The sequence below is a fragment of the Monodon monoceros genome, unplaced genomic scaffold, assembly GCF_005190385.1.
Source record: "Monodon monoceros isolate NGI ecotype Baffin Bay Population unplaced genomic scaffold, NGI_Narwhal_1 Super_Scaffold_9, whole genome shotgun sequence".
NCBI lineage: Eukaryota > Metazoa > Chordata > Mammalia > Artiodactyla > Monodontidae > Monodon > Monodon monoceros.
The window spans coordinates 50296794-50323069 of NW_021703786.1; the positions used below are offsets into that span (position 1 = coordinate 50296794).

At 49.8% G+C, this 26276-nt stretch overlaps 1 protein-coding gene across 3 annotated transcripts in view; it reads left to right on the forward strand.

The window, feature by feature from the left end:
* The window catches only part of SMG6 (SMG6 nonsense mediated mRNA decay factor), a 235198-nt gene that overhangs the window by 192811 nt on the left and 16111 nt on the right, over positions 1 to 26276 (forward strand). For all 3 annotated transcript variants that reach the window (XM_029211343.1, XM_029211341.1, XM_029211342.1), the window contains 2 exons: positions 19840 to 20016; positions 23754 to 23900. In XM_029211343.1, the coding sequence (XP_029067176.1) occupies positions 19840 to 20016; positions 23754 to 23900 (324 nt within the window). The remainder of the gene's footprint in view (positions 1 to 19839; positions 20017 to 23753; positions 23901 to 26276) is intronic.

Here is a 26276-nt window from a genome sequence, read left to right on the forward strand (position 1 = left end):
AAAAAAAAAAAAAAAAAAAAAAAACTAAACTAAATACAGAACTACTATATGACCCAGCATTCCCACTACTGGGCATATACCCTGAGAAAACCATAATTCAAAAAGAGACATGTACCCCAATGTTCATTGTAGCACTATTTACAATAGCCGGGACATGGAAACAACCTAAATGTCCATTGACAGATGAATGGATAAAGAAGATGTGGTACATATATATAATGGAATATTACTCAGCCATAAAAATAAATGAAATTGGGTCATTTATAGAGATGTGGATGGACGTAGGGTCTGTCATACAGAGTGAAGTAAGTCAGAAAGAGAAAAACAGATATCATATATTAACGCATATATGTGGAAATCTAGAAGAATGGTACAGATGAACCTATTTGCAGGGCAGGAATAGAGAGGCAGACGTAGAGAACAGACGTGTGGACACAGGGCGGGAAGGGGAGGGTGGGGTGAATTGGGAGATTAGGTTTGACATAAATACACTACCGTGTGTAAAATAGATAGCTGTTGGGAAGCTGCTGTATAGCACAGGGAGCTCAGCTTGGTGCTCTGTTACGGCCTGGTTGGGTAGGATGGGGAGTGGGAGGAGGTCTAAGAGGGAGGGGATGTGTCTGTGCATATGGCTGATTCACTTCACTGTGTGGTAGAAACTAATACAACATTGTAAAGCAATTACACTCCAAGAAAAAAAAATAGTTTTTTTTAAAATGAGTTTCTTTTCGTTTTTTTTTTTGTTGTTGTTGTTGTTGTTTTTCGCCGCACCGTGTGGCATGCGGAATCTTAGTTCCCTGACCAGGGATCAAACCCATACCCGCTGCTGTGGAAGCACAGAGTCCAAACCACTGGACCGCCAGGGAATTCCCCCTTTAAATGAGTTTCTAGGCTTCCACGTTGAATACTTTGAAAGTCTATTCATTTTATGAAGGTGAGCGTTGGTCTTTCTGTGTTGGATCTCAGCTCTGCAGCTTGGTATCTCCCCACCCCCTGAAGCCTGAATATGAGTAGAACCATAGCCCAAAGGCCCAGTAAGCTGCACTGCAGAAGATGGAGACAATGACAGATACCCAGAATGAGGTAGGAGAGATTGTTTCGAAACTCATGAGTTTCAGACGATCTGCTTGTATGCCTTTATTTAATAAAAATGCCTCATGGCTCTTCTTGCCAGTTGGACAAGAGAAACTGACCCTGGGATTCGGAATGACCCAGAATTTTGTGCTCTTGTGGAGCCAGAGCCCTTTCCCAAGCCAGCTTGTTGCAGACCCAGCTGGGGAGCAGGGACTGTTTCCTATATTCTCTGTAACTCTAGTGCTGCTTATAATTCCCAGGAATTGGTAAGTAAATAAGAGTACACATTTAGAAGTTTAGGGCTCTCTACGCATAGCTTTTTTTGTTTGTTTTTCCTTTTAATGTAGCTAAAGTATGTAGATTTTCTAAGTTTTATTTTATTTTTTATTCTCTTGTGGAAAAAACAGTAATTTAAAATTTTTTACATTGTAATTCAAATACAAGAACCTGGAATAGACCCCTCAGTAATATTTTTTGAAGAAAGAAGTAATAAGAAATTTAACTAGGAAGACCCTAAGCTTCAATTGTAAAGATATCTCCTTTCTCCAAAAATTAGGCCTGATCAGGGTTCAGACCCACTTATACAGAATGGGAAGGGATAAATCACAACTAAAGACCTTGGCACTTCTATAAGAAATTTAAATAACAGACAGACGTATAGAGATTCGTAAATATGTACTTGGTGCCAGCTAAACCACAGAGAAGATACTGCATTTGTGGTCCAGGGAAGTTAAATATTTGTGGTCAACTTAAAATTCAACATAAAACTCTCATCTGTGATGGAAACTATCCAGAAACTGCATGGAAGGCGTGCGAGCTGCATGCGCTCTCAAAGGCCTCTCCTCTCACTCGGCTGAGCTAGAAGAGCCTATGCCCCTTCCTTCACACTGCATAGCTGGGAACCCTTGTTAGGAGAGAAGGGGCTCCCTGGCGCTCTGGTTACCTGCCCAAGAAGGTACCCAGAAGGTAAGGCCCTCTCTGCTTTGTGGCTCACTCCTTCACGTCTGATCAAATGGCACTTTATCCAGGAGACTTTCTCTGTCCGTGTTAGATTAAATAGCAATACTGTCCCCTACCCTGTTGCTCTCTGTCCCTCTTACCCTACGGTATTTTTTTCCTAGTACTTCCCACTACTTGTCCTGTATTTGTTCGCTTGTTTCTCAGTTTCACAAGAACGTTAAGCTGCATGACAACAGGAACGTCATTTTATTGACTGCTGTATCCCTCGTGTCTTAAATACGCCCTACTGTGCAGAGTGGATGCTTAGTAAATATTTATTGAATGAATTCAGTAGAATACTTGGAAATGTTTTAGGAAGTACTGTTTCAGGAGCAAAGAGTTATTGTACCCTGACCCCTGGAATAGGGTGCTGTCACACGGCAGAACCTCAGACTGTGAGATCAGCCTGGAACACCTCAAACATCCTGCCGTTCTGTGGTATCTGCACGTAACCCCTGATAGGGAGACTGGCGCTGGCAGACAGTGCAAAGCCTTCAGATGTACCAGGCGCCTCTTGCCATAACACCTGGGTTATGTGTAGAGACGTAATGAACACAATTTAATTTTCACATTAAAAAGTGTTACAGTGTTTGTTTCCGGCCTTCAGATTTGTTGAAGACCCTCCTGATGTTGATTGCTCTGGTGTGGGAGCCCTTTCCAGGCAGCATGCAGACTGGAGCGCATAATGTACTTTCACATTCTTTTTGGATATGTAAAGGCAGTCCCCGTTGCCCAGCCTATTGTCATTTGAGACCCTGCCTGCTTGAGGGGTCTGTTGTTGCTGACCACTCCCAGGCCTGTTGGACCTGATGGTGACTGACGGACTTTACTGATGAACAGTTTTTCTTCTGTCTGCTTTTCTTTGCTGCCTTTGCTGGGTCTTTCAGTCATCCCAACACAGAGAAATTCTGTTGGAATAAACATGGTTGGTTTTCTGGATCTGTTCCAGAACCTTGCTGTTGATGATCTTTAGCATTTGGTATGAAATGTGCTTCCCAAATGATGTTGATGATCTCTAAGATATGCTGTTAAGTGGCAATGTGTATCACCATTTATATAAATGTATATAAAAGATATAGGTCCGGGACTTCCCTGGTGGCGGAGTGGATAAGACTCTGGACTCCCAATGCAGGGGGCCCGGGTTCGATCCTTGGTCAGGGAACTAGATCACACATGCATGCCGCAACTAAGAGTTCACATGCCACAACTAAGGAGCCTGCGAGCTGCAACTAAGGAGCCCACCTGCTGCAACTAATACCTGGCACAACCAAATAAATAAATGAACAAATAAGTATAGGTCTATAGTTAATCATATATGGCAGTATATGCATAAATATCTCTGCAGGCCACACCAGAAACTGGCAACAAGGCTGGGAAACAGAGACTTTAGAAACCAGAGGTGGGAAGATTGTTTTTAAAATTCAGCCATATGTACTCTCTGGTTGGTTGGTTGGTTGGTTGGTTTTTACCATGTGCCTCGTGTTTAAACTACATGTTACTGAACAGCTTCAGTTTGTCCTGGTACTTGAAGCCCAGGTGCCACCATATCTTCAGTGCCTCCTAGAAGAGATGCTGTCATTGAACTTCTTTTCTGCTTTGTCAGCAGCAAGAATGACCTTAGGCTAAGTGACAGGATTCAGTGACAGGATTCAGTGACAGGATTCAGTTTTAGCTCTGTGTTGTCAATTTAAAAAAAGTTTAGGCTGTGTGTAGGCTTCCCTAGTACAGGCTGGTACAGAAATTTTGTCTCTCTGTCTTATCAGTACAAAGCACTGAAACTATACTAAGTAGTTTATAATTGTTTGTATGTCTTTCTGTGTGTGTGCTTCAGAAGTTACGTAAACAGCATTCAGAGTTGCTGGCTTACTGTCTCTAAGCCTGCCTTAGACTAATGACTTGGAAAGATTTAGTGAAGAATCAGAAATAGACTCTAGCAGCAGCTTTCTGATCTCTTTTTTCAAATCCTGTGAGGATATGCTACATAGGCTTGGCGATCAGGAATGGATCAGATGAGATACCATCAACGTTAATGCCATTTTGCCAGAATGACCTGCAGAAAACTCTGGTTAAAAATCTGGTTGCGAATCATAGTCTTCATTCTGCTCCATTCTGATCATAAGAAAACTCCATATAGGTTATTTATTCCGTCTGGGCTTGAATTTACTCTCTGTGAAATGGGGATGAGAATAGTCCCTTCCTAAGATTTCGGTAAGGATTAAATGAGATAACATAAGTGAAAATATCTATATTTTAAAAATAAAAGTCTCTCTCAGTGTGTATATGTTCTTTATAGTGATTGGAGGGGGCGGTTAAGAAGACTCCAAAGAAACGACCAGGTTCAGTCCAGTTCTGCACCAGATTCCTATATATCTTCCCAGATCGCCCTGCAGTTTCTGTTGCTGTTTTCTGTAACTCATAAGGATTCCCTCAGATCCTCCACCATCTCCCTTTTCCACCCTTTCAGCTCTTGCCATTACCTTGTGGCTTTGGATGTCAAAAAACTGTTGGATTTGCCTTTTAGGCTAGGATACAGGCCCAGCAAGAAATTAGGCAGAATTCAGGTAGTTTTTCAGATGGCAAATCAGGTGTGCTTACAGTTATACTATCCCAGGATTCTCTTGTAATGGACACCCACAAGTGAGGGTTTGTGAGCCCTTGAAGGAGAACAGCAGAACACCACTTAGGAAATAAAATCACACTGTCCTGGGTGTTCCAGCACTTCCCATGCTGGCCTCCTTTCTGCAGTCCCACCCTCCTCTTCGCCCTGGCACATAGTCCCATGAACATGCCACCTGCCTTCTCTTGTCTCTCTGGCCCCATCCTTTGGCTGCTCAGTTTATTTTTTCCACATCCTAACCCTCTTCCAGTTCCAAACTAAATAACTCCCACAGATGGCTTGTTCCATCAAAGCTGTTTAAGAACACAGGACAGTGAACTGGGGTCCAGAGGAGCTGCCAAAGTCCAAGGCTGCCCTTCCCACGGAGGCCCAAGACCACGTTGCCATTAGCTCCCTAGCAGTCCACAGACAGTGAGCAGAAAGGCTGGCAGGTTGGGTGGTGGGATGTCTCTTTAACACTATAATCCTCTAGCAGCTAGCAACCAGTTCTCACTTAGATTCACAAGTTAGAACTGGAGCCGGATCCATTGCGCTCCATTTTCCACAGGAGGCAGAGCACTTTGTAGTTGGCATTTCTCCCCCACGCTTTTACAGCATGGAAACCCAACAGGAAGTGGCAGTCCCATTTGTGTTTTGGATCGTGGTTTGAATCCTTACTGAACCTCTTTGTGAACTCTTGGAGAGGTCTAGATCCCTGCTCTGCCTGACCTGAAGGGCAGTATTCCCAGCTGTCAGCACATCCTTGGGAAGAGGGTGAACTTCGGACGCCTATTAGAAATCCTGCAGATGAGAGAAGACCCAGAATTTCACTCTTTCTTTCCTGTCAGCAAGGACATGTAAGTTTCCTGTCTGCCTTGTCATCAGCTTTGGAACACTTTTCTCCTACATTTCCCCATGTACACAGTGGTCTGCGAGCTTCTTCCCCCAGTCATCATCCCAGCACTTGCCTTCCCTCTGTCATAATCAGATGGGTGTGGTTAATTTTGTCCTCGTGACAAGCGGCCTTTTCCTTGTCCTCGCCATTATTCCTGTGGGACTTACGACCTCTCTGGTCATGGTCTCCCTCTCTTTCCCTTCCTTCTCCCTCTTCCCTCTCTAACTGCAGCCTTTGTAAGTAGATTCCTCCAAGGTCACTGAGGAAGGGCAGTGTGTGCCGTTTGCTGCTGTGCGAGTCTCTTTTCCCTCGGTAAGCCGAGTTCCCTTGAGAGAGCCCCTCCCTTCCTCCGTTAGAAGCCATGTTGGCGGCTTATCTGCTTGAACTTGGGCATAACAGGGCAAGGAACGATGGCATTTGTGGAGTGGTCTGGCCAGACAAAGGGAAGTTAACTCTCAGCTGGGCAGAGCAGGCAGTTGAAGAAGCTTCCCCCGGAAAGAGCAGAAGAGAAGGAAAGAGAAAATTCTGTGGCAGGGAAGTACTCCCTGAGAACTCAGTCAGAAATCAGCATCGCCTCCCTCATCCTGGTCTTTCTACTGAGAAGGAAACTATTGTTCTTTCTCTTCCCTGCCTTCATATATTGCTCCAGGATCAAGGATTGCCAGATGAACAACGCACCCTGTTGCTCTCACAGTAAAAGTTTCTCAGATTGATGGATTTGTGGAGCCTTTGGGTGCCAGGTGGAAGGAGGGAGCTTTGACTTCCTTTGTCTTGTCCCCATGCTCTCTGATGGACTTTCCTCTTTACAGTCCATCCAGAGTCCAAGACTGTGTAGTGCAGAGAATTTTCTGCGGACACTCATGCGTAGGTTTTAGCTTGGCATCCAGTAGTGACGAGTTTCCCATATTCGTTCAGCTCATCAGCTGACCAGGTGAGGTCTTATCCATGCTGTGTCCAGGGAAATGAAATGAACTGGATGATAGAACTCCTTTTAGGCCAGGTACCCTGAGAAGCTTTTGATTTCAGTATCTCTGTTCTTGCCCGTAGCTTAGCCAAGCTCCCATTTGGTTCGTGTTCATCTAAATGTGAATTCATCAGAACTGTTTCTCTTGTCCTGGGGGCCGGCCCTTGGGCTAGTGCTGAGCTGCTGGGGGGTGGGGGGCTGGATATACCCTTTAGTAAAAAGGACTTGAAGTAGGTCCCTTTCTCCAAGAGTACCATTACTTCCGGAGAGGCTACAAAGTATAATGGACTGAGCACAGACTCTGGAGTAAGACACATGTGGGTTCAAATCTCCGTTTTACCACTGACTGGACGTTTGTTTCTTCCAAGCTCCAGTTTCTTCTTCCTCTTTCTATCTCCCAGGATTACTGTGATAATCAGATGAAATAGCATAATGCCCAGCAACCATCAGCCACCACTTCATCTCCACCACAGCTTTCCCAGAAAAGTGGGATATTTCAGCCACCGAGAAACTGCAGAAGAAGTAAAGCGCTGACTTGTTCCGCATGCCACTACCCTGAACCTCCTTAACGGGGTTCTTGCGTGCTCATGCGTTTTTGTTTCTAGAACGTTCCCTGTCCTGAGTTTGTTCAGTTTTCTTTTTCACTTGTGAGAACTTCTTTCATGATCAGTACCCAAGGGCTTTAGAACGTCTGGACGGTAGTTCTCCTAGAAGGCAAGCCTGTTTCCTTTTGTGCCATCCCAGAGGCCTTGCTGGCCGACTGATCTCCAGAGACCACTCCTTACCTCTTTGCGCCTTGGCTTTTCTTAAGGGCCCCTTCCTGGCTTCGAATCTGGTGACAAGTGATCCAGAAACCTTGTCCTCAGCCTCTTACAGGGCACACTGGTTTGGCTTGTACCCTCCAGGTGGCCTGGAGGGAGCTGCAGGGTGTCAGAGATGGCCATGGGAAAGAAACGGCCCACAGAAAGAGCACAGCGCATGAGCCAGCGGTTCCCACTGCCTGCTGGAGCAGGCTCAGTGAGGCTGCTGACAAGAGTCTTCAGAACACTAAACAGGTGATTAAAACATCAGTATAAGTCTTTCCAAATCTCACAGAAAGCCAAAAACTTAGTTTGGACACCAACAGAAATTTTCCGCTCTGGAGCTCTATAAACTGGTCTGCTGTTTCTTCCTCTGCTCTGTGGCCAGAGGGGAGCTCTGTGCTAATGATTCCATAAAACCCTCCAAGTCTTCCTGAGTGGCTTATCGTATGAGAAGAACCTATACCACCTTTTTCCATCATGAATTATCTCCAGGCTCTCACTGTTAGTTCAGATTCTGAATCTTCAGCCCTTCCTTCCAAAAAGGCCAAGCCCAGCTCTTGGCGCTGTCCCCTGTGACAGAGCTGAGCTCCAGCATCAAGGTCAGAGGGAGAACCGTCTTTCCTCTCCTTTCCAAGATGACTGCCCAGAGTCATAGAAACCTTTAAAAATGGAAAGAGATCTCGAGAATCACCTGCATTTTGCAAACAGGGTTCGGTAACTTGCCGAAGATCACACAGGAGAGCATGAAGTGAACGTTCCTCTAGACCCTACTTTCCCTAGACCTGTGGCAGGTCAGCTGCCCAAGAGAAGTGCGGCAAGCCCAGAAGGAGTTCCGTCTTCACAAGATGAGCAGCAAGAGGCTGCCCCCTTTGAATTTATGATCAGCTCTTTTCCCTTGTGGAGATCGTGAGAGTCTCTGCCCGAAGCACAGGCAGATGCTCTGGACCCATCGAGAGCTGTGGGCAGCCAGAATGCTGGTTAGGAGCAGAGGCACGCTCCAGCCCCTCCACTTACCGGCTGCCTGAAGTTGAGTGAGTTACTTAACTTCTCTGTGCCTTGATTTCCTCATCTGTAAAATCGAGGCATTGACAGCACCTACCTCCTGGGGCTGTTGTGTGGATTAGAGGAGGTGGTGCATGTCAGCTTTTGGCACAGTGCCTGGCACAGGCAGCCGTTCGCTTAGCGTTAGCCATGGCTGAGAAGGGTAGAGGAGCACGCGCCGGGCTTTGTTTTTGTGCCTTAGAAGCCCCAGTGGTGCTCTCGCAGGAAGTGGCTCTGGTGAGGTGGCAAGAACACAGGCCTACGAGGTCATTGCATCTGGCTTCAAATCTCATTTAACTTATGTTTTCATCTCTTGTCATTATCTGAATGTAATAGTAACTGCTTTGTAAGGTGCTGAGGAGTCCTAGATTCCGAAATGGCCATGAAAAACGTAGCGTGTTTTTTTGTACCTTAGCTAGAGTTGCACTTGAAGAGTGGACTAAACTTGTGACCACCTTCACTTAGTCTTCTAGCCTTTAAAGCAGTGATTCTACAACCTCAGTGTTCATAAGTACCCGGAACACTTACTGAAAGTACACATTCTGGGGCCCTGTCCCCAGAACAACGAACTTATTTAGTCCGAAGTGCTGCCCAGGAACCTGCATGTTTAACAAGCTCGCTGTGTGATTCAGATGCAGGTGGTTTTTTAAATGCTTTTTAGTGCTCATAGGTGAAGAAAGGGGCACTGGTATTTATTGAAATCCTTCTATATGCCAGGCATTTGGCTTACTTATACCTTATCAAACTATAAATAGACTTTAGCTAGCTTTAGTTAGCAAAGCTTGTCTTGTCTCCAGCCATGAGGCGTGGACCACTTGAGACTCAGGACTCTAGATGGAGGACCTGAAAATACAACTTAAAGTGGCCTCACACCTCAGCCCTAATCTCAGAATTTCTCTCACCATATTTTTAATATGCTGTGGGGATTCTCGAGATACAGGTATAATTTTTTTCTCAGAGCGTGACATCAGTGCTTTGAAGAAGATAAGTCTCACCTCTTGCTGAGGTGTGTTGTACCTTGCCCTGGGGCAGCAGCCTGCAGTTAAGACAAGGCAGAACATGCCCAGAGCTTGGCTTCTTGTGGTATCTTATTTCAAACTAGAAACTCTGTAGGCAGCCTGTCAAAAGAGAGCACCATTCCTTATGGAGCCTAAATCTCCGTGGGGAGCATCACTTGAAGCAGAAAGAAGCATCTCTGAGTAGCCTGTCCAGGGGTTCACATGGCACAACACAAGGAGCGTGATTCACGGTATACAGTGTGGCTGGCACCCCCTCCATGATCGTGATGTCCTCTGGGATTGTCCTAAGGTCCCAAAGCTGCCGTCAGCCTCCCATGATCAGTCATCCACGTTGTCCGACTACCCATAGTGTATATTAGATGCTGCAGATAGACTTTTCTTTAAATACACACACACACACACACACACACACACGTCCAGATTACAGTGCCTGTCCTCAAGAGTCTTACTCAGGAGAGAAAACAGGACAGCTTAATAGGAGAAAGATATTGCGAAGCATAAACAGATCAGATTTATGGATGTCATGAACTTCAGAAGGAATACATTCTCAGATGACAAATTGAGGATCCAAAGAGAACTTGATAGGCTACAATGAAAGAAGTAAATAATTACATGAACTCAAATATGAATAAATGTAAAATCCTACTTTATCCAGAAAGTCAGCTGCACACAGCAAGTAGCATAATACTAAATAATAGGGTTTTTTTAATAGCATGGGGAGACCTCAGTGAAGGAAGGTTATAAAAGGAAATAGTTACTGGAGGGCTTGCTCACAGTTGGGGAAGATATTATTTAGCCACATATGTGAAAACACTTTGGGGATTTGTTGATTAAAAGCTCACAATGTGTCATTAGGGCAAAGTGGTGAACAACAAAATGTATGCTTTTTGGCCCATTCACAGAGGTGTCCAGAACAGAGCGAGGAGGAGCTGTTTGCTCTGCTCTCTGCTGCTCAGTCACACGCGGGCACTCCCTCCAGGAGACATTCGTCTCGGTAAAAGTCTTAGTGAAAGAATAAGCAGGATGTTAAGGAGACACTTGAAGTGAGGAACAGTGGAAGGAAGTGGGACCGTTTAGCCTAGAGAAGGTATAACATAGCAGACTTCAAAAAATTGGAGGCCACTCAGGTAGCAGCAGAGTTAGAGGTGTTTGTGGCCCAGAGAACAGGATTAGAAGCACTGGAGGCAGATTTGGGCTTAAAAAGGGATAGACATTTCCACTGATGAGAAAAGTCCAGAAGTGGAATGGGTTCCCTATTAGGAAATGAACCCCTTGTAGACTCAAGACCATGACAGACCTCTCATACAGCATGGTCAGGACTGGAACTTAATAGGGAAAAAAGTCTGTTAAGTATGTAATAATAAAAATTACTTATATGTGTCTTAAACATGAAGGGATGATGCTTTTAAAAGCTTCCCCAGGGTCTTGAATCCTTTCCACCCGACATACTCAAGAAAGGGTTGGATCTCTGGGAGATGTTGTAGCAGAGGTTCTAGGGTGGCTCTTAGTGACTGGTAACTCACTTTCTGGCATCTAAGTGATACAGGTGTTGAGGGCTGCTAATGAGGTCGGAGAAGAGGAGGACGTGTAGGCCTAGCCTGTAGGCGCTGGAGGGGCAACTGGGGATTTGGAAGAGGTTAGTGCCAGGTTACTGTGGAATCCCTCCATGGCCTGAAAGTTCTGTGAAGTGTCAAGGACTACATCTGCCTTATTCTCTCTTGTGTGCCCAAAATGTCTAGCATGTCACATAGCAGGGCCTTAGGAAAAATTGGTGGACAGTGGACTGGTGGGCCAGACAATGACTTCTTGAAAAGACTTTTGGGGGCTTCCCTGGTGGCGCAGTGGTTAAGAATCCGCCTGCCAATGCAGGGGACACGGCTTCAAGCCCTGGTCCAGGAAGATCCCACATGTCACGGAGCAACTAAGCCCGTGCACCACAACTACTGAGCCTGTGCTCTAGAGCCCATGAGCCACAACTACTGAGCTCGCGTGCCACAACGACTGAGCCCGCGTGCCACAACTACTGAAGCCTGCCTGCCTAGAGCCCGTGCTCCGCAACAAGAGAAACCACCGCAGTGAGAAGCCTGCGCACCGCAACAAAGAGTAGCTCCCACTCGCCACAACTAGAGAAAGCCCGCGCGCAGCAAGGAAGACCCAACACAGCCAATAAATTAATTTTAAAAAAAAGAAAGACTTTTTATCAAACTTAAAGGAAGGTGAGAGAATGAATTGATTGCATAAAGGTAAAGGCCTTGTAGGCTGGGTAGGTTCGGGAAATAATCTGTAAAGTCTCAGAGGTGCCAGGGGGGCAAATGGCCCACAGGGGAATGTTGAGCAAGGTGGCCTGGAGCTGGGGATTAGGGAATACCAGCAAGAAGGGCCGTGGTGATGTACAGTGGGGAGGGCTTGCACAGGTCATGGAGAGCGCTGAGAGACATTGGGATTTCATCTGGTACTAAGGCTGAGCCCAAGGGGCTTCTCCATCCTGACTTCCTCAGGGCCTATCTGCCTAAAAGGGATAAAGGAGCAGTGTGCCCAGTCTCTACAAAGAGCTTTTCTTCTCCCCGAGCTGCCTCTTCTTCCTCTCTTGAAGGAGGAGAAGAGGAATGAGAACTCTGCCCTTTTGAGTGCTGCAGGTAATGGGGGCAGCGGGGAGGGCGTATTTCTCTCTTGGGAGTCTTTGATGCACCTGCTCTGAATGTGCCCCACCCCCCTCCCGCTGAATCCTCAGGGTCTAGAACGGGCCCTAGTGCACACAGTAAACACCTAGTAAATATCTGTTGAATTGAATGCTGACTGGATGTGTTGAATGCTGCAGGTCTCAGCATTCTTCCACACACATAAGATAAATAAAAGTAGGAACAGATCGGGTGGAGGAGTCTGCACACGAACCTAAGGGGCGGCCCCTGATCCTGGCTGTCTGGAAGGCAAATAAGAAAGTGGCTCAGAGCGACCAGAGCACAAGAGACAGTGCTCCTGGCCCAAAACTAAGCGGCAGTGTAGAAACAGACTGCATGTGGATATTTGCAGACTGAGACAGACTCAGGCCTTTCCTCCCCAGGGGCTGAGCTTGTAGCCTCCCCTGCTGGTTAGTGAGTGAGGGCCCCAGTGCCTGTGCTCCAGGTTTCAGAGCAGCTGAAGCCAGCCAGACCTGAAAGGCTTGTGTTGGCAGTGCCAGTATCCGCCCAGCCCCTGCCAGTGCGGGTGGCTGCTCTCAGAGCCTCTGCAGGGGAAGCAGATTGGACCGCAGCCTGAGCTACTGCTGCCTATAGCTTGCTCTCTACGACGCCCTCACTGTTGAGAATGCACCTTGCTCGTGCAGCCGGAGCTTAGAGCTCCAGAAAAAAATAGTTTCTTTCCATGAGGGAACAGTTCAAGAAGAGCCAGCTGCCCTCTGCCCAGGAGAGCCAAGACTCCTCTCTGCCTTTGTTTAGAATGTCCAAGCTTAGGAAATTCAGGTGGGTAGAAAATACCACCTGAGAGCATGAAGAGGATTTTCTCATCATTTCTCTTGTATTGAAAGACCTGGAGCAAGGATCCAGCTGGTCTCATTTAAGGAGGATACCATTAACAAAGGCAGAGTCGCCACCCACACCCCAGTGTGAAGAGGCGAGATGGGCAAGGTGGTTGTGATGTTCACCGCAGGACCTTATTTCTGATGTGTGCATTAGTGCCGTGCTTGTCCTACAGCCCATGCCCTAGGGGCCCCTCTGGAGTCCTGCAGAATGCACGCATGCCCATGGTTAGGTCCAGGAATCTTTGTAGAGAATAGGAAGGGGGCAGCTGCAGAGAGGCCGGGGCTTCCCTCCACCAGCTGGCTTGTCCAGCAACCTGGATCCAACACCTTAGCTCAAAATAAACTATTTCAGCAGCTTCAACAGCCAGGTGAGCATTCCAGGACTTTTCCCCTCAGCCCTAGGCTGTGTGCCTGCCCCATGCTTCCTTCCTTACCTCTGAGCCTGGCTTCCACACACTCAGTGGTGTCAGGCAGAGTTCCCCTCCTGTCTCTGAGCAGAGTGAGGCAGCGAAGAAGAAAAAACATAATAGCCACTCATTTACTTAGCACTTTCTGAGCCCAGACACCTTGCTAAATATATGATATGCATTATCTCTTTTAAACAACTTGAGCCAAGGCTCAGAGACATTAAGTAACTTGCCTGAGGACACACAGCTAGGAAGTGGCAGTTAACTCTTGAACTTAGATCTCTGACTAGGAAGCCCAAGCTCTTGACTGACCCCCTGTATTGCCTCAGCTTGCCTCTTCCCAGAATGGACCTGTTTTTCCTTCTGTACTTACCTTCTCACCACCAGTGTATGCTCCACATCTCCTCTGTTCTCTCAACTCTCCTTCCAGTGTGAACATAATCTTCCTCTCAGTACCCCTACCCTTTGGAATCTTCAATAAAAATAATGGAGAAGCCTCTCCCCCACCCCCACCAAATCTTCCCACCTAACCATTTGCCAGTTCTCAACCCCCCCTCTAGGACACTTAAGGCCAGTGCGTGCGCACGTGCGCGCACACACATGGTGGGGGGAGGTATGGGTGGGGCTAGCAGGCTGCCATCCACTCTGAACAGGCATCTGTGCGTTGCCAGCTGATTGGTAACAGCCCACACTGCCTCCGCTAAGAAGAAAACAGCTGTTGGGACCAGACACGTGGAATGGTATAGCTACTGCGGGGTGGGTGGCCAATGATGTTAGCGTTTCATCTTGTGACCCACTGACCCCTCAACTGGCACTAGGACTAGGGATGGCTGAGTCTGGACATTGGGATCAAAAGTGACTGAGGGCAAGGCTGTGCTTAGCTGCCTTGCGAAGAAATGCAGTCCTGCTGCTGCAGGGACAGGGAACAAGTGACCCGCTGAGTGGATGCCCTTGGACAGGATACCCGGGGCTTGTCAGGATGTGTCTGGCACAAGGATCCATGCCTTTTCTCCTTGTCCACTTTGTCATTCAGTGCCTGCCAGGTTCTTCCTTTCTCTCCCCTCTGACCTGTGATCCTCTCAACAAATCAGTACCAGTCGTCCTGATTCATCTAGGCTGGGAGTGCCTGTCTCCCCATCATAAGCTACTGCCTCTGTCTTCAGAGTGAATGTGCATCCTCGTGGCCAGCTTCCCTCCTGCCTGGAAGCCCCTCCTCCAGGAATGTGAATAAACTGCTTCCTCTGTCCTCCAGCTCCAGAGGATTCCCTGTGTCTGAACTTTCATTGGCAGACCTCTTCTCAGGCTGACCCACCCTTGGCCACTACAGAATCGTCCTACCCACCCTTCAGTCTCCTGTGAAGGCGAGTCGTGTATAACTAGAGGTTCTCAGTTTGTGAAAACACTTTAGTCTGAGTTCAGTTTTCTTGTAGCCAATCCTGTAGGCTGGGCTCATTAGCGATGGTAATTAACCCATTGCTAATTGACCTCAGAAGCCAGCCAAGCAGCCTGTATTTTACCAGGATTGGTAATGGATTTATAGGCTATTTTAAGATTTTTTTTTCTTTTTTTTTTGCTGTACACGGGCCTCTCACTGTTGTGGCCTCTCCCGTTGCGGAGCACGGGGCTCTGGACACGCAGGCTCAGCGGCCATGGCTCACGGGCGCAGCCACTCCACGGCATGTGGGATCTTCCCGGACCGGGGCACGAACCCGTGTCGCCTGCATCGGCAGGCGGACTCTCAACCACTGCGCCACCAGGGAAGCCCATATTTTAAGATTTCTTAATAATTTCAGCAAGACTTCACTTTTCTGTCTGCATCTTATTTGCTCTAAGGATATTCTGTAAAATTAACAAGCTATAAAGTTTGATTGAAGGTTTCAACAAATGTGAGAATAATTGGCACCATTTAGAGAAACAAGAAAAACAACCTGTAAACTGGAGTTTGTAGGGGAAAAACCCGTGTGATTTTTCTCTGTAACCAGAGGAGCAGTAGCAAGCAGGACTTTTTTCTTTTTCTTTTTTTTTTTTTTTGCGGTACGCGGGCCTCTCACTGCTGTGGCCTGTCCCGTTGCGGAGCACAGGCTCCGGACGCACAGGCTCAGCTGCCATGGCTCACGGGCCCAGCTGCCCCGCGGCACGTGGGATCTTCCTGGACCGGGGCACGAACCCGTGTCCCCTGCATAGGCAGGCAGGCTCTCAACCACTGCGCCACCAGGGAAGCCCAAGCAGGACTTTTTAAACCAGAAAATAATCGAACTGGCTGATAGCGCAGATTTAAATTCTGACTCCCCCAAACCAAAAGTTCAGAAAAAGAAATTCTGCAAAATCTAACCAGTCACTGTAGTGTTTGTGCCTTCCAGGAGGCCTGTTTGAATAGGGACCCAATAAAGATGGAGTGAGTCCGTCATTCCCTGGAGCTTGCATCCAGAGACCTGCTTCATCTCTCTGACCCCTCCTCCTGTTCCCTGGCTGGATCAGGGCTCTTCTCCCTTCCCCATGGCTAGTGTTAAGTCTTGCCACTTAACATCCGTCTATGGTACCTGGTGCTCAGTTCCTTTTCTCTCTCTCTCCCTCCGCTACCTTCCATAGGACTGCTTGGACCTCTTTTTCTGTTCCTTCCTAGGCATTTCTGCCCAGGCTGGGCTGGTCCTCTGCCGAGTGGCTGTGGAAAGTCACCAGTTTTCAGAAAACAACATTCTTTTCTCATCCACCGGCCCACCTAAGATACCCCAGACTGCCTTCCCTCTTCTCTCCTGCCCTAGAGGTTTCTTCCTGCTTTCCTCAGGACCTAACCTTCCTCTGAGTGCCAGCCTCTGCTTACCATGGGCATGCTCACTTTCTCTCTCTCTAAGGAACTGAGCCTGCGACAGGCCAGGCTCGCACATCGCCTCGCCACATCTCACTTTCAGTTTTCCTTTCTGCTTGGTTCTTTGCGTGTGGACCTGATCTGGGTGGTAGCTGGAGCCCTGAAGCTAGAGGTTTCAGTTCCCGACAATGGGGCACACTGCCTCAGATGGTCTTCAGGGGGAGGGAGAGGGGCTTTCTCTGGGCGCCTTTCTTTCAGCCCTTCCCTGACCCACAGCCCCAGTCTTCTTTCAGAGCCGACTGGGCCATCAACTTTGCAGCTCCCAATGGTCTACACAGTGAGTCTCTCCAGAAGGACCGTGACTGCCCCTGAGAAGGTGCCGGGTCTCAGGTTACCCAGGTGTTCCCTGGCCAGCAGCCCTTTTACTCAGCTCTAGCCCCTGTCCAGCCCCACCTGTTAACAGCCCAGGAAGGAAGCCTCTGCAGCCCAGATCCTTCTCCTCTAGAGAATCTAGAATTTGCCCAGAGCTACAATGTACATACCACTTACATTCTCTGTTTTTCATTGATATAGAATGGAAAAATGTACTCATGAGCAGAGCTATTGTGGGGATTATGTCATAGACTTCATCTGGACTCCTTCCTCTCCGAGCCGGGAGCCTAGCTTTAACCCCTCTCCTACCAGGAAGTCCTCCTTGGCCAGACAGAGATCATCTTGGAGTTGGCTCTCTGTGAATGGTTTAAAGGGCATCTTCCTTCGTGATATCCCTTATTAACCATATTCAACTGGGTTTTTTCCCCCCAACTCAAGTGCTGGAGGCTTTGTCTAGGAGGAATCCACCCCGCTGGGCTGATTCCTCCCACCTGAGAGCAGAATGCTTCAGCAGACAGGCCAGCAGGCTGGAGACCGAGGGTTTCTCTGTGCCCCGGAGAAGCCCTAGACTTTCTGCCCCTCAGTCCCTGCATCTCCTCAGTAGCTCAAACCCCATTCCTCACTCCACTGTGCACTTTGAAACCTAAGGAGACCATACAACATCGGCTATCCTCCCTGCTAGTTGGATTGCAAAGGCGAGGACACTGTTCCAAAAGGCTAGGTGACTTTTCTCTCCAAACATGTAGAATTCTTTTCTACACCCCACTCAGAGACCCCACTGGATCAAAGCCCTTTTGAGAATCATCCAGGAGTTCCTTTGCCCTCAGGGAAGAACTGATGGCCATAGCAGACAAAATCCCCCGGAAATCAGGTTCCTTCCAAACAGAGTGAAAACTAAAATAGGGGGCAGGGGCCTGGGGAGGGAGGTGGCACTCCTTTTTGTTTTGGTGTCCACGTGAATAACAGCTCCCCCTGATCCTCTGAGGATGTGCCGCAGGCAGGCTCAGGATGTCTGCATCCCTGGGTCCTGCTGTGCCCTGGAAATCCCCGTCTCCAGGAGACCCACGTCCACACATGTGGCCTTTCTCCCCCTTTCTTCCTGAGCCACTCAGCATGCCATCCAGCCCATGCCCTAACAGCAGGAATTCTGCCCGCCTGTCAGCACCACACCCATGGGCACACTCTCCTCTCCTGGGCATATTTCTGCAGCACGCTCAGCAGGAGTGCCAGCCTACCTCTCACCATCCAGGTGATGCCAAGGACCACTGTAAGGTTTTCCTCTGTCCTCCTCTCACCCCTTAACCCCCACCTCCTCTCCATTCAATGACAGCAGCCTCACACCGAAAAGGAAAGTCCTGGACCCATTACATAATTCTCCATAGTGCAAGCAGTAACTGGGGCATAAGGTCAGAGGTCATAGTGGGGTCAGGTGGCTGACACACACTGTAACGACAAGGTGGTTAAAATTAGACCACTGAGAGGAAACTGGCAGTCTTGTGGAAATGCAGAAGTTTCCTCTGCAAGTGAGAGGCTGGGGATGCAGGGAGGCCACTGTGCGTGCTGCCTGCCAGGCTATTACTCATTTCAGCTCTGTTCTTTAATGCCTTTTAGCCCCTGCTTCTGTATTTCTAGCCTTCCTCATCACATGTTTGCATACACGCGATGGAACCCATGGTTACCTGCCCTGGCCCAACAAGCGCTTCTTTCCTCCTTTTAAGCACAGGACTGGGCACCTCAAGCTCAAGACAGCTGTCCTTTCCTAAGCCTTTTCTGGGTAGATGAGCACCTTTTGATTTAGCCTCTCAGGTGGTCGAGGTACTTAGCCTGCGATTCAGGCCTCAGTTGTTATCAAGGCCATTGGTGGGGCAAGGGGCAGGGGTCCACTCCGAGGTTGGGAGAGGTGGCAGAGGACGGAGTCAGGGAGCGCAGGGTTGACAGTTGTGTGCTGAACATTCCCTGGCCAGCCAGCTGCCAGAGGGGAGCTCATTTCCACATCTCCTGGAGGACTTGGGTCGCACCTGCCTCAGCTGCTCCCTCTGGTACCCAGCCGAGCTTTCCTGTGCCTGTCAGCCCTTACTGTAAACTCCCGGGTGCCCTGCTTGGGAAGTATGAGATGTAGTCTCTGCCACCAGTGGAGTTATTACCCAGGCGAGGGATAATAAATGCACCTGTGAAACAAAGAGCAAGCAGTCAAAGACAGTCTCCAAGTTAGTTACTTTACTGTGTGATACAGCCAGGGACGTCCCTATCATGTGACAGGATGGGAAGCATGGGGTTTTGGGGGGGGGGGCAGGGGCTAGAGTCAGTGATGATGGAGGGGCTGCCACCCTGTGACATATCTGGCCACTGAAGTGTTTCCCTATGGGAACGGCCTTCACCACTTGTGAGCTCCAGATCAAATGGGCCCCTCTTCTCCCTTGGTGAGCGCCCTCCCAGAAGGGAGGAGAGGACCCCAGAGGCCGGGGATGAAGAGTAGGGCATGAGAAGGTGCAAAGCAGGTGGGTTTGCAGGTCTCGCAGGAGAAGGACCCCAGACAGGGTGACTATGGAAACTTTCTCTGAGCCACTTACAAATTTGATGATTGCTCAAGATACTGAATTTCATTTCAACTAAATCAGCCCCAGCTTCTCTGACAGCACTGGCTTATGTGCTGACGTGGCCACATGGGAGCAGGATGGCCTAAACCCCTGGAGGAGCAGACCTTGGTGAAACACCCACACACACACACACACCTGCTTTGCCTGTCTCCCTTCTCCTGACAATAATTTCCTGCCGGACCCCAGTCTCTTCAGCGTAAGAAGCTCTTAGGTGGGGCAGGAACCTGTCAGGGGAAACCCAGAATGACCTGAGTGAAATGAACCAGCCCAGAAAGCACTCATCATTCATTTCACACTCAGGCTGGAAGTTCTCCTCTTGGGGGTCTGGCAAGAGGGGAGCTGGGAGAAGAATGGAGAGCGGCAGTGAGGGTACCAGAGAGCTATGTTCTGTGACAGCCAATAGTTTACATGCCACCCTTCCTTCTATCAGCTAGATACCAAACCTGGAAGACTTTTAATTTATTCTTTTTTCAGATCAGGACTTGAGCAAAAGAAAGGCAAAACCCCAGAGGACACCTGTCATTGGCCCTGGGGTTGTCTGCTCCCCCAGAGGTGGCCTAAGGGGAGATGGTGCTGTCTTCCTTCAGAGGGTCTTGGCCCTCCTCACCTCACACGCACGCACTCCCGCTCACTCTCTCCGCCTTCCCTGCCCAGTGGACACATTGCTCGTGTGCCCCTCAGCCAACAAACAAAGTCTCTCATCTTCCCTTTCAGAAAATGCTGTTTTTCTTCTCCCTCTCGCCCTGTAGGTTATTGCAGCCGACTGCAAAAGGGTCACAGTGCTGAAGTATTTTCTGGAAGCCCTTTGTGGACAAGAAGAGCCTCTGCTGGCATTCAAGGGTGGAAAATATGTGTCAGTGGCACCCGTCCCAGACACCATGGGAAAGGAAATGGGAAGCCAAGAGGGAAAACAACTGGAAGATGAGGTACAATGCGGGAAGAGCCCGCTGTGGCCGAAGGAAGGCTCCCCCATCCCCCCAGCGCTGCTCTGCCCGGGCTTCAGCCTCTACCCCTGGTTATTTATAACCACTCAGAGCGGTGGCGATGTTGACGTGACCAGCCAGCTTCTCAAGAGTGCACTCTGCTGGTGCCCCTTCCTGCCATTCCCACCCCGGTGCCCCCATCTCGCTCTGCTACGAGTTCCAGATGCTTCTTTTTAATGTTGCAATGGAGGAGAAGGGAGGGAAAGAAAGAGTTTAATAATGTGCAGCTCTGGAGGCTTAGGAAAGGGAGCTGGGGGGGGAATGTTAGGGTTCAGGCCGAGGATCAAGTTTATGGATGTGTGGAGCTCAGTGCAGCACAGGCCTGAACTGCAGCCTCCAGCACACGTACAGGAAGAGCTGACATTGCTGGCCCCGTGTGGAAAATCACCCCCTCCCTGGCCTACCCTCCCTCCGTTGCTCCCTCCCACCCTCCCTCCTGCACATCCTGATGTGATTAAGGAATTCTCCTCTTGTTTGTTTGCCCTTGGTTGTTCCTGTAGCCCTTGCTTCACTCCAGACTGCGTGTGTGTGTGTGTGTGTGCGCGCGTGCGCACGCGCGCACGCTCGTGCCAGCCTGAGTGCCCACCCCTGCCAAACCCCACTGACATTTGCCTTGCCGTACATGTATGTATCTTTCTGGGGGTGATTGTTACTGTGGTTCTGTGCACAGTGGGTTTGTGTGTCAGTTTAAGTTGAACACTGCTGCCAGCTTCCCTGCTGTCTGTGGGTGCTGAGCAAATGTGAGTGTGGACGGTGTCGGTGCCTGCGTGCGTTTACTGTGCTTACTGTTGCTGCCAGCTGCCCTGCTATGTGTCTGGGTGTGGGTGTCTGGGTGTGTATGCACACATAGCTCACTTTGCCTGATGGTTGACTCTTTCCTTCTTTTTGCCCCACAGTATTATAGACAGAGGGGACTTAGGTGGGAAAGAACATGGGACTCAAGGAAGGGACGCAAGCGTCTGTAGCCAGAGGCCAGGTCACCCGTAGGCCAGCACAGTCATTTGGCCTGCAGCAGTCTCAAGCGCCTGGTGGAGCAGGGTGGGGTGTGGGGATGAAATCAGCAGCAGGCCAGGGAAGCCAGATGTCAGCTGGAAGCTGTCGTTGGTGATCTGAAGCAGTGATAGAGTGGCCACCTTTGGTTCAGAGTCTTCAGAGCAGCAAAATCTTGGACGGGCTTCATTAAAATAGCTGGAGAACCCCACCCCACCCCTGATGACACAGGATAGAGGTGGTTCCAGGGATAAAGCTGAGCCCATGATTCCAGACTCTCCAGATGAAACCTGGGCAGGGAGTAACGGGAAAGAATGAGCTGTCAGTATGGGAGGAGACAGTGTGGTTGCTAAAGCCATCGAGGTGTCCAGGCTTCAGGCAGGACAGCACAGTGCCACCCAAGCCCTGGGCAGCGTGTAGGGAAGCGTGGGTCGGGTAGCGCCCTGGTCAGCTCTCTCACCCGCGCTTCAAGGCTGAGGCGGGTGGTAGAAGGTGAGCAAGCTGGCTCTCCAGGGTTGCTGCAAGAGATGTCCCCTGGCCCGAGGAGCCTGCAGGACCAAATCCAGGGAAGCAGGCAATGCCCAGAGGGAGGGGCTCCTCCACTCTCACAAGGAACAGACCAGCTCTCGGCCCCAGATCTTGGCTGCACCACGCTCTCTCCCTCCTTCTTAGGCTTATTGACCAGACAAAGGTTGTGACCCATGCCATGCTGCCCACTTCTTCCTTTTCCCACGAGCCTCCTGGGTTCCGTTATGTTAGTGGCCCCTGGGAAACCCTACTTACCCTGGTCTGTGTAATTTCACAACCCTGCACTTCCTCGTTTGCTATGAGAGCTGAGCCAACCTCAGACAAGCCTCGCTGACCCTCTTTTGACCTCAGTCAGGCTCAGTCCAAGCCCCATGATAACCCCGTGTATCCCTGGTCAGAGCAGGCAGGGGCAGTGTCCCCCACAGACCAGCCAGGGACCCTACTCCACTCACTCTGGTCCAGGTTAACCCCACGAACAGGAAGTAAATGTGCAGAGAGAGTCTTCCTCCTTCCCACGGCCTGGGCCTCCCTGGAAGTGGGCCCTGTGACACAAGAGCCCGCATGTTGTCAGAGGAGTGGTGACTGCAGACAGCATCCCAGACCCCTGAGACCTCTTAGGAATAGTGGTAGTTCTGGCACCATCCCGAGATCTCATCTTCTCCTAACTGCAAGACTGAGTCCCTTAAGCTGATTGGGAGAGGAAAGGGGAGCTGTTTCTTCAGACATCATTCTTCATGAGCAGACAGAATCCATTTCCTTAAGGATGCTGCCAGAACACCTTTCTTTCCACCCCTAGATTCTACTCCTAAGACAAAGCATCACCTACCCACTCACACACTCTTGCTAACCACTTTCTGCAAAGAGAGTCCTTCAGAATATCATTGATATGGACAGTTAGAGGAGAGAGAGTCTGTATGGAACAGGGTCCCTGTGAGTCTGTGGGAGGCCTGGCGAAGGGCTGGGTCTGAGCTTACCCTCTAGATCCAGGACCGCACCTAGGCTGCTTGGTATTATTGGCAGGAGCACAGACTTTGGAATCAGACTCACTAAGGTTTGAATCCCTGCTCTGCCACTTGCTAGCTTCGTGACCTTGAGCAAATTGTTTAACTCTCTAGACCTCAGTTTGTTCATTTATAAAATAGAGATGATGATAGCATCTATGTACAGGCTATTGTATTAAATGAGTTAATGCATGAAAAATGCTTGGCCTGGTACCTGGCCTCATAATAAGCGCTCAGTGAATGGTAGCCGTTATTGTCATAATCATTGTCATTGTTATCATCCAGTTATCATTCAGACCCAGGAATCTTCTCCTACTAAGTCACCCCCTATTACCCGTGCTAACCCTGTCCCTCAAAGGAAGCTCTCTTGGGTAGCTGCATGTTCTCTACTGACCAAGGCCAGAAGGGAGAGAGTGAGAAATGGAGCCTGGGACCACCCGGGGAGTAGTGGCTTCTAAGAGCTGAGGCTGCAAGCAGGGAGGTGCCACCCCTGGGGAAGGCTCCACCAGCCTGACAGGAGACTCCTTAAGCTAACCAACCATCTCCCAGTCTGTGCAGGCCCCCAGAGGGCAGCTGAGCAAGGTCATGGCGTGTGAATCCCTATCATGGGGCACCCAGCCCCCACACCGCCAGGCTGTGGTCTTAAAAAGAAACCAGGGCAAGGTCTGCTGAACTTCAGCGTCTGCTCCCTGATGCCGTCTGGGGCAAGGGAGCTTCCGTGCCGAACTCCCAGTGTTGGCCAGAATGATTCCTATCCGATCGCTAGCATGAATTAGACTTCAATTGGGTGGTTTAACTTTCTGTGTTGTTTTTCCCTTTGGTGAATTTCAAAATGAAAATGGGCCCAAAGTTTGACATTTTGAGTGTGTGCAAAGAAGGAAGGGCTGTGAGTATAGGCATGGAAGTAGATAGGGTGTGGATCTGTGCGTCTGTAAGAGGAGGGCCCTGGAGCGCAAAGGGGAGCAGTTGCCAGGGGAGAAGGATGACAGCTTCCCCCGACCTGCCTCTGCCTGAGCTGGGGCAAGCGCACACCTTGGGGCGCTGTGTGTGGAATGGTCCAGATAGGCCTGGATTGGGATGCAGGAGGGACGGGAGGGTGGGTCTGGTCTGTGCTGTGGGCTCACAGTCTCCTCTCTCCCCTGGCCTGCACCACCGGCAAAGGAAGAGGACGTGGTGATTGAAGACTTTGAGGAAGATTCGGAGGCTGAAGGCAGCGGGGGCGAGGATGACATCAGGGAGCTTCGGGCCAAGAAGCTGGCTCTGGCCAGGAAGATAGCGGAGCAGCAGCGTCGCCAAGAGAAGATCCAGGTGGGGCCTGCCTGGGGAGGGTGGTTCCCGCGTGGCTGGTGGTCTGTATAGGGCATGAGGGAGATGGGAGTAGGGATGAGCAGGACCCTCTCACTCAGGAAGTCTTGCAGTGTCCGGACTGGTTCCACCACCTGTTTTCCTCCTCTGCCACTAAATTCTGGTTTGGTGCCTGGAGTCTCCCTCCTCCTGGGCTGCAAGCAGGGCCAGGTTCTTCTCAGAATCTGCTGAAAACTTCTCCCCCAGTGATGATCTATGAACACACACCACACATGCCTAACCTTTCACACAGTTTCAGGGGTTTCAAAGTTCCCCTGAACGTTGTCCAGATGCTCTCGGAAAAGCCGTGGATTCTCTGTTGAGAACACCTCTTCTCAGGGGGAGATGGTGTCATGGCCACAGTCTGCTTGTCTGGATTCCCACCGTAGTGGCCGAGCCCCTCTGGACAGCACACTCTAAACCCTAGGGAGAAACTACTCGATCGCCACGTAAGGATTCCCGCACCGTCAGCCCTCTCGTGGACCCGTACCTTCACTTCTAACAGGCTGTTCTTTATGGCTCTCCCAGGTCTGACTCTTGCACTGTAAGCTCACTTCTTCTCATCTAGGGCACGGGGCAGACGGGGAAGAGCCGGCCATGCTCCCTGCTTTAAGACTAACTGCGTACGTGGGGAAGCGTCAGTCGTCCTTAGGAATGTCTGTTTTCAGCCCTCTCTTCAGCCACCTCTGGCCTTTGGCGTGGAGCGTAGTGCATGTGGTCAGGCCGACCTGATCAGGCTGGGCTCCGCCACTTACTAGCCTTGTGACTTTGGGCACATTGTTTAACTTCTCCCAACCTGTTTCCTCATCTGCAGAGTGAAACTGGTGACAGCACCTACCACCTGGAATGGCTGTGAGGCCCACAGGAGCCAGTGCACGTAGAGCACCCAGCATAGTGCATGGCACACCGTGATCTGATAGCAGTCTGACCGCTTATCAGACAGAGTCCTGCCCTGGGAAGGGGAATGGATACCAGTTGGGACCCATGGTCCTTTAGACGTGTGCATGTGAGTCTACCGGTTGGAATTAAGCCTCTGCCAGCATCACTGCTGTGGTGGCGTGGCTGCCTTCTCCACCTTTGCGCAGTCTGTGTGAACCTCTGTCGTGGCCCTCGAAGCTTCGTCTGCAAGCTGTCTTTCTTCCTGTCCGGTAGCTCTTTTCTTCCTCACCATCAGTCTTCCCAAAAGTTTTGTCCATACTACCACCTCCATTTCTTGACTCTCAGCCCAGCAGTTACAGAGGCGATTGCATCAGAGGTCACCAGGTACCTTTGTCGGGTCTTCTTCACACTTGACTTCCCTGTAGCTTTGGACCCCAAAGCCGCCTCCCTCCAGCCTCACTTCAGCACACGAGGACCTTCGTCTCCTCTCTGTCTGGTGACCACACCACCCTCCTGGGCTTCCTCACCACCATTCGTTACTTGGTCTCCTCCTCCCTTTCTCTTACTTCTTAGTTTCAGCACATGGAGTTGGCCCTCAGCAAGTATTTTCATTCAGTGAGTTCATAGGTGGTAGCAACGAGAGCATGATCTTAAGTTCCTCACAGGCTTTTAACCCCTCGTGCCTGATTTCTTATCAGATCCTATCTGTTCACTCATTTATTCCCCACACTCTTCTCCATCCCCATTGCCACTACTGCTGTTCTAGTCCAGGTACTCACTGGATTGTAGCCAGCAACCCTGCATTGCACAAGTCCGGGGGGTCCCCTTTCCCTTGTAGTCTGTGAATGCAGCTCCTGGAGTTGTGTGGTACATGGTCTGCATGCCAGGCTCCCTGCCTGCAACGCATCTTATGTGGTTTCATCGTTCTCTTCCCAAAAGAGCCACTCCCCTGCTCAGGAGTCATCAGTGCCTTTGCTTGGCTGATAAAGTCGAATTCCTTACTATGGCATCTAGGGCTTTCTCGTCTGTTCCCAGTCTATTTTCCCCACCTCTTCTCCCTTCCCCCGTGAGCCCTCACGAGCTATATGATATTGGGCAAATCATTTAACTTCCCCGAGCCTGTTTCCTCATCTGTCAGATGAAGGTGGTAACAGCAACTCCCTCAGAAAGACAGTGCACGCAAAGTGCCTGTCCAGACACTCCAGCCCTCCTGCCTGGACAGCACTAACCCTCCTTTCTACCCACTGTCCCCAGACAGCTCTGCCCTTTCCCACTCTCACGTCTTCGTTCCTGCTGTTTGCTCAAGCCCGAGTACCCTTTTTCTGCTCCACATTTCCTGTTACCTGTTGAAATTCTATTCTTCCTTCAGTCCCCAGATGAAACCCCATCTCCCCAGTGAAGCCTCCCCGGATTCCCCCTAGGAGGAATTCGTCTCTCTGCTCAGTGTTCCTGTAGCACTGA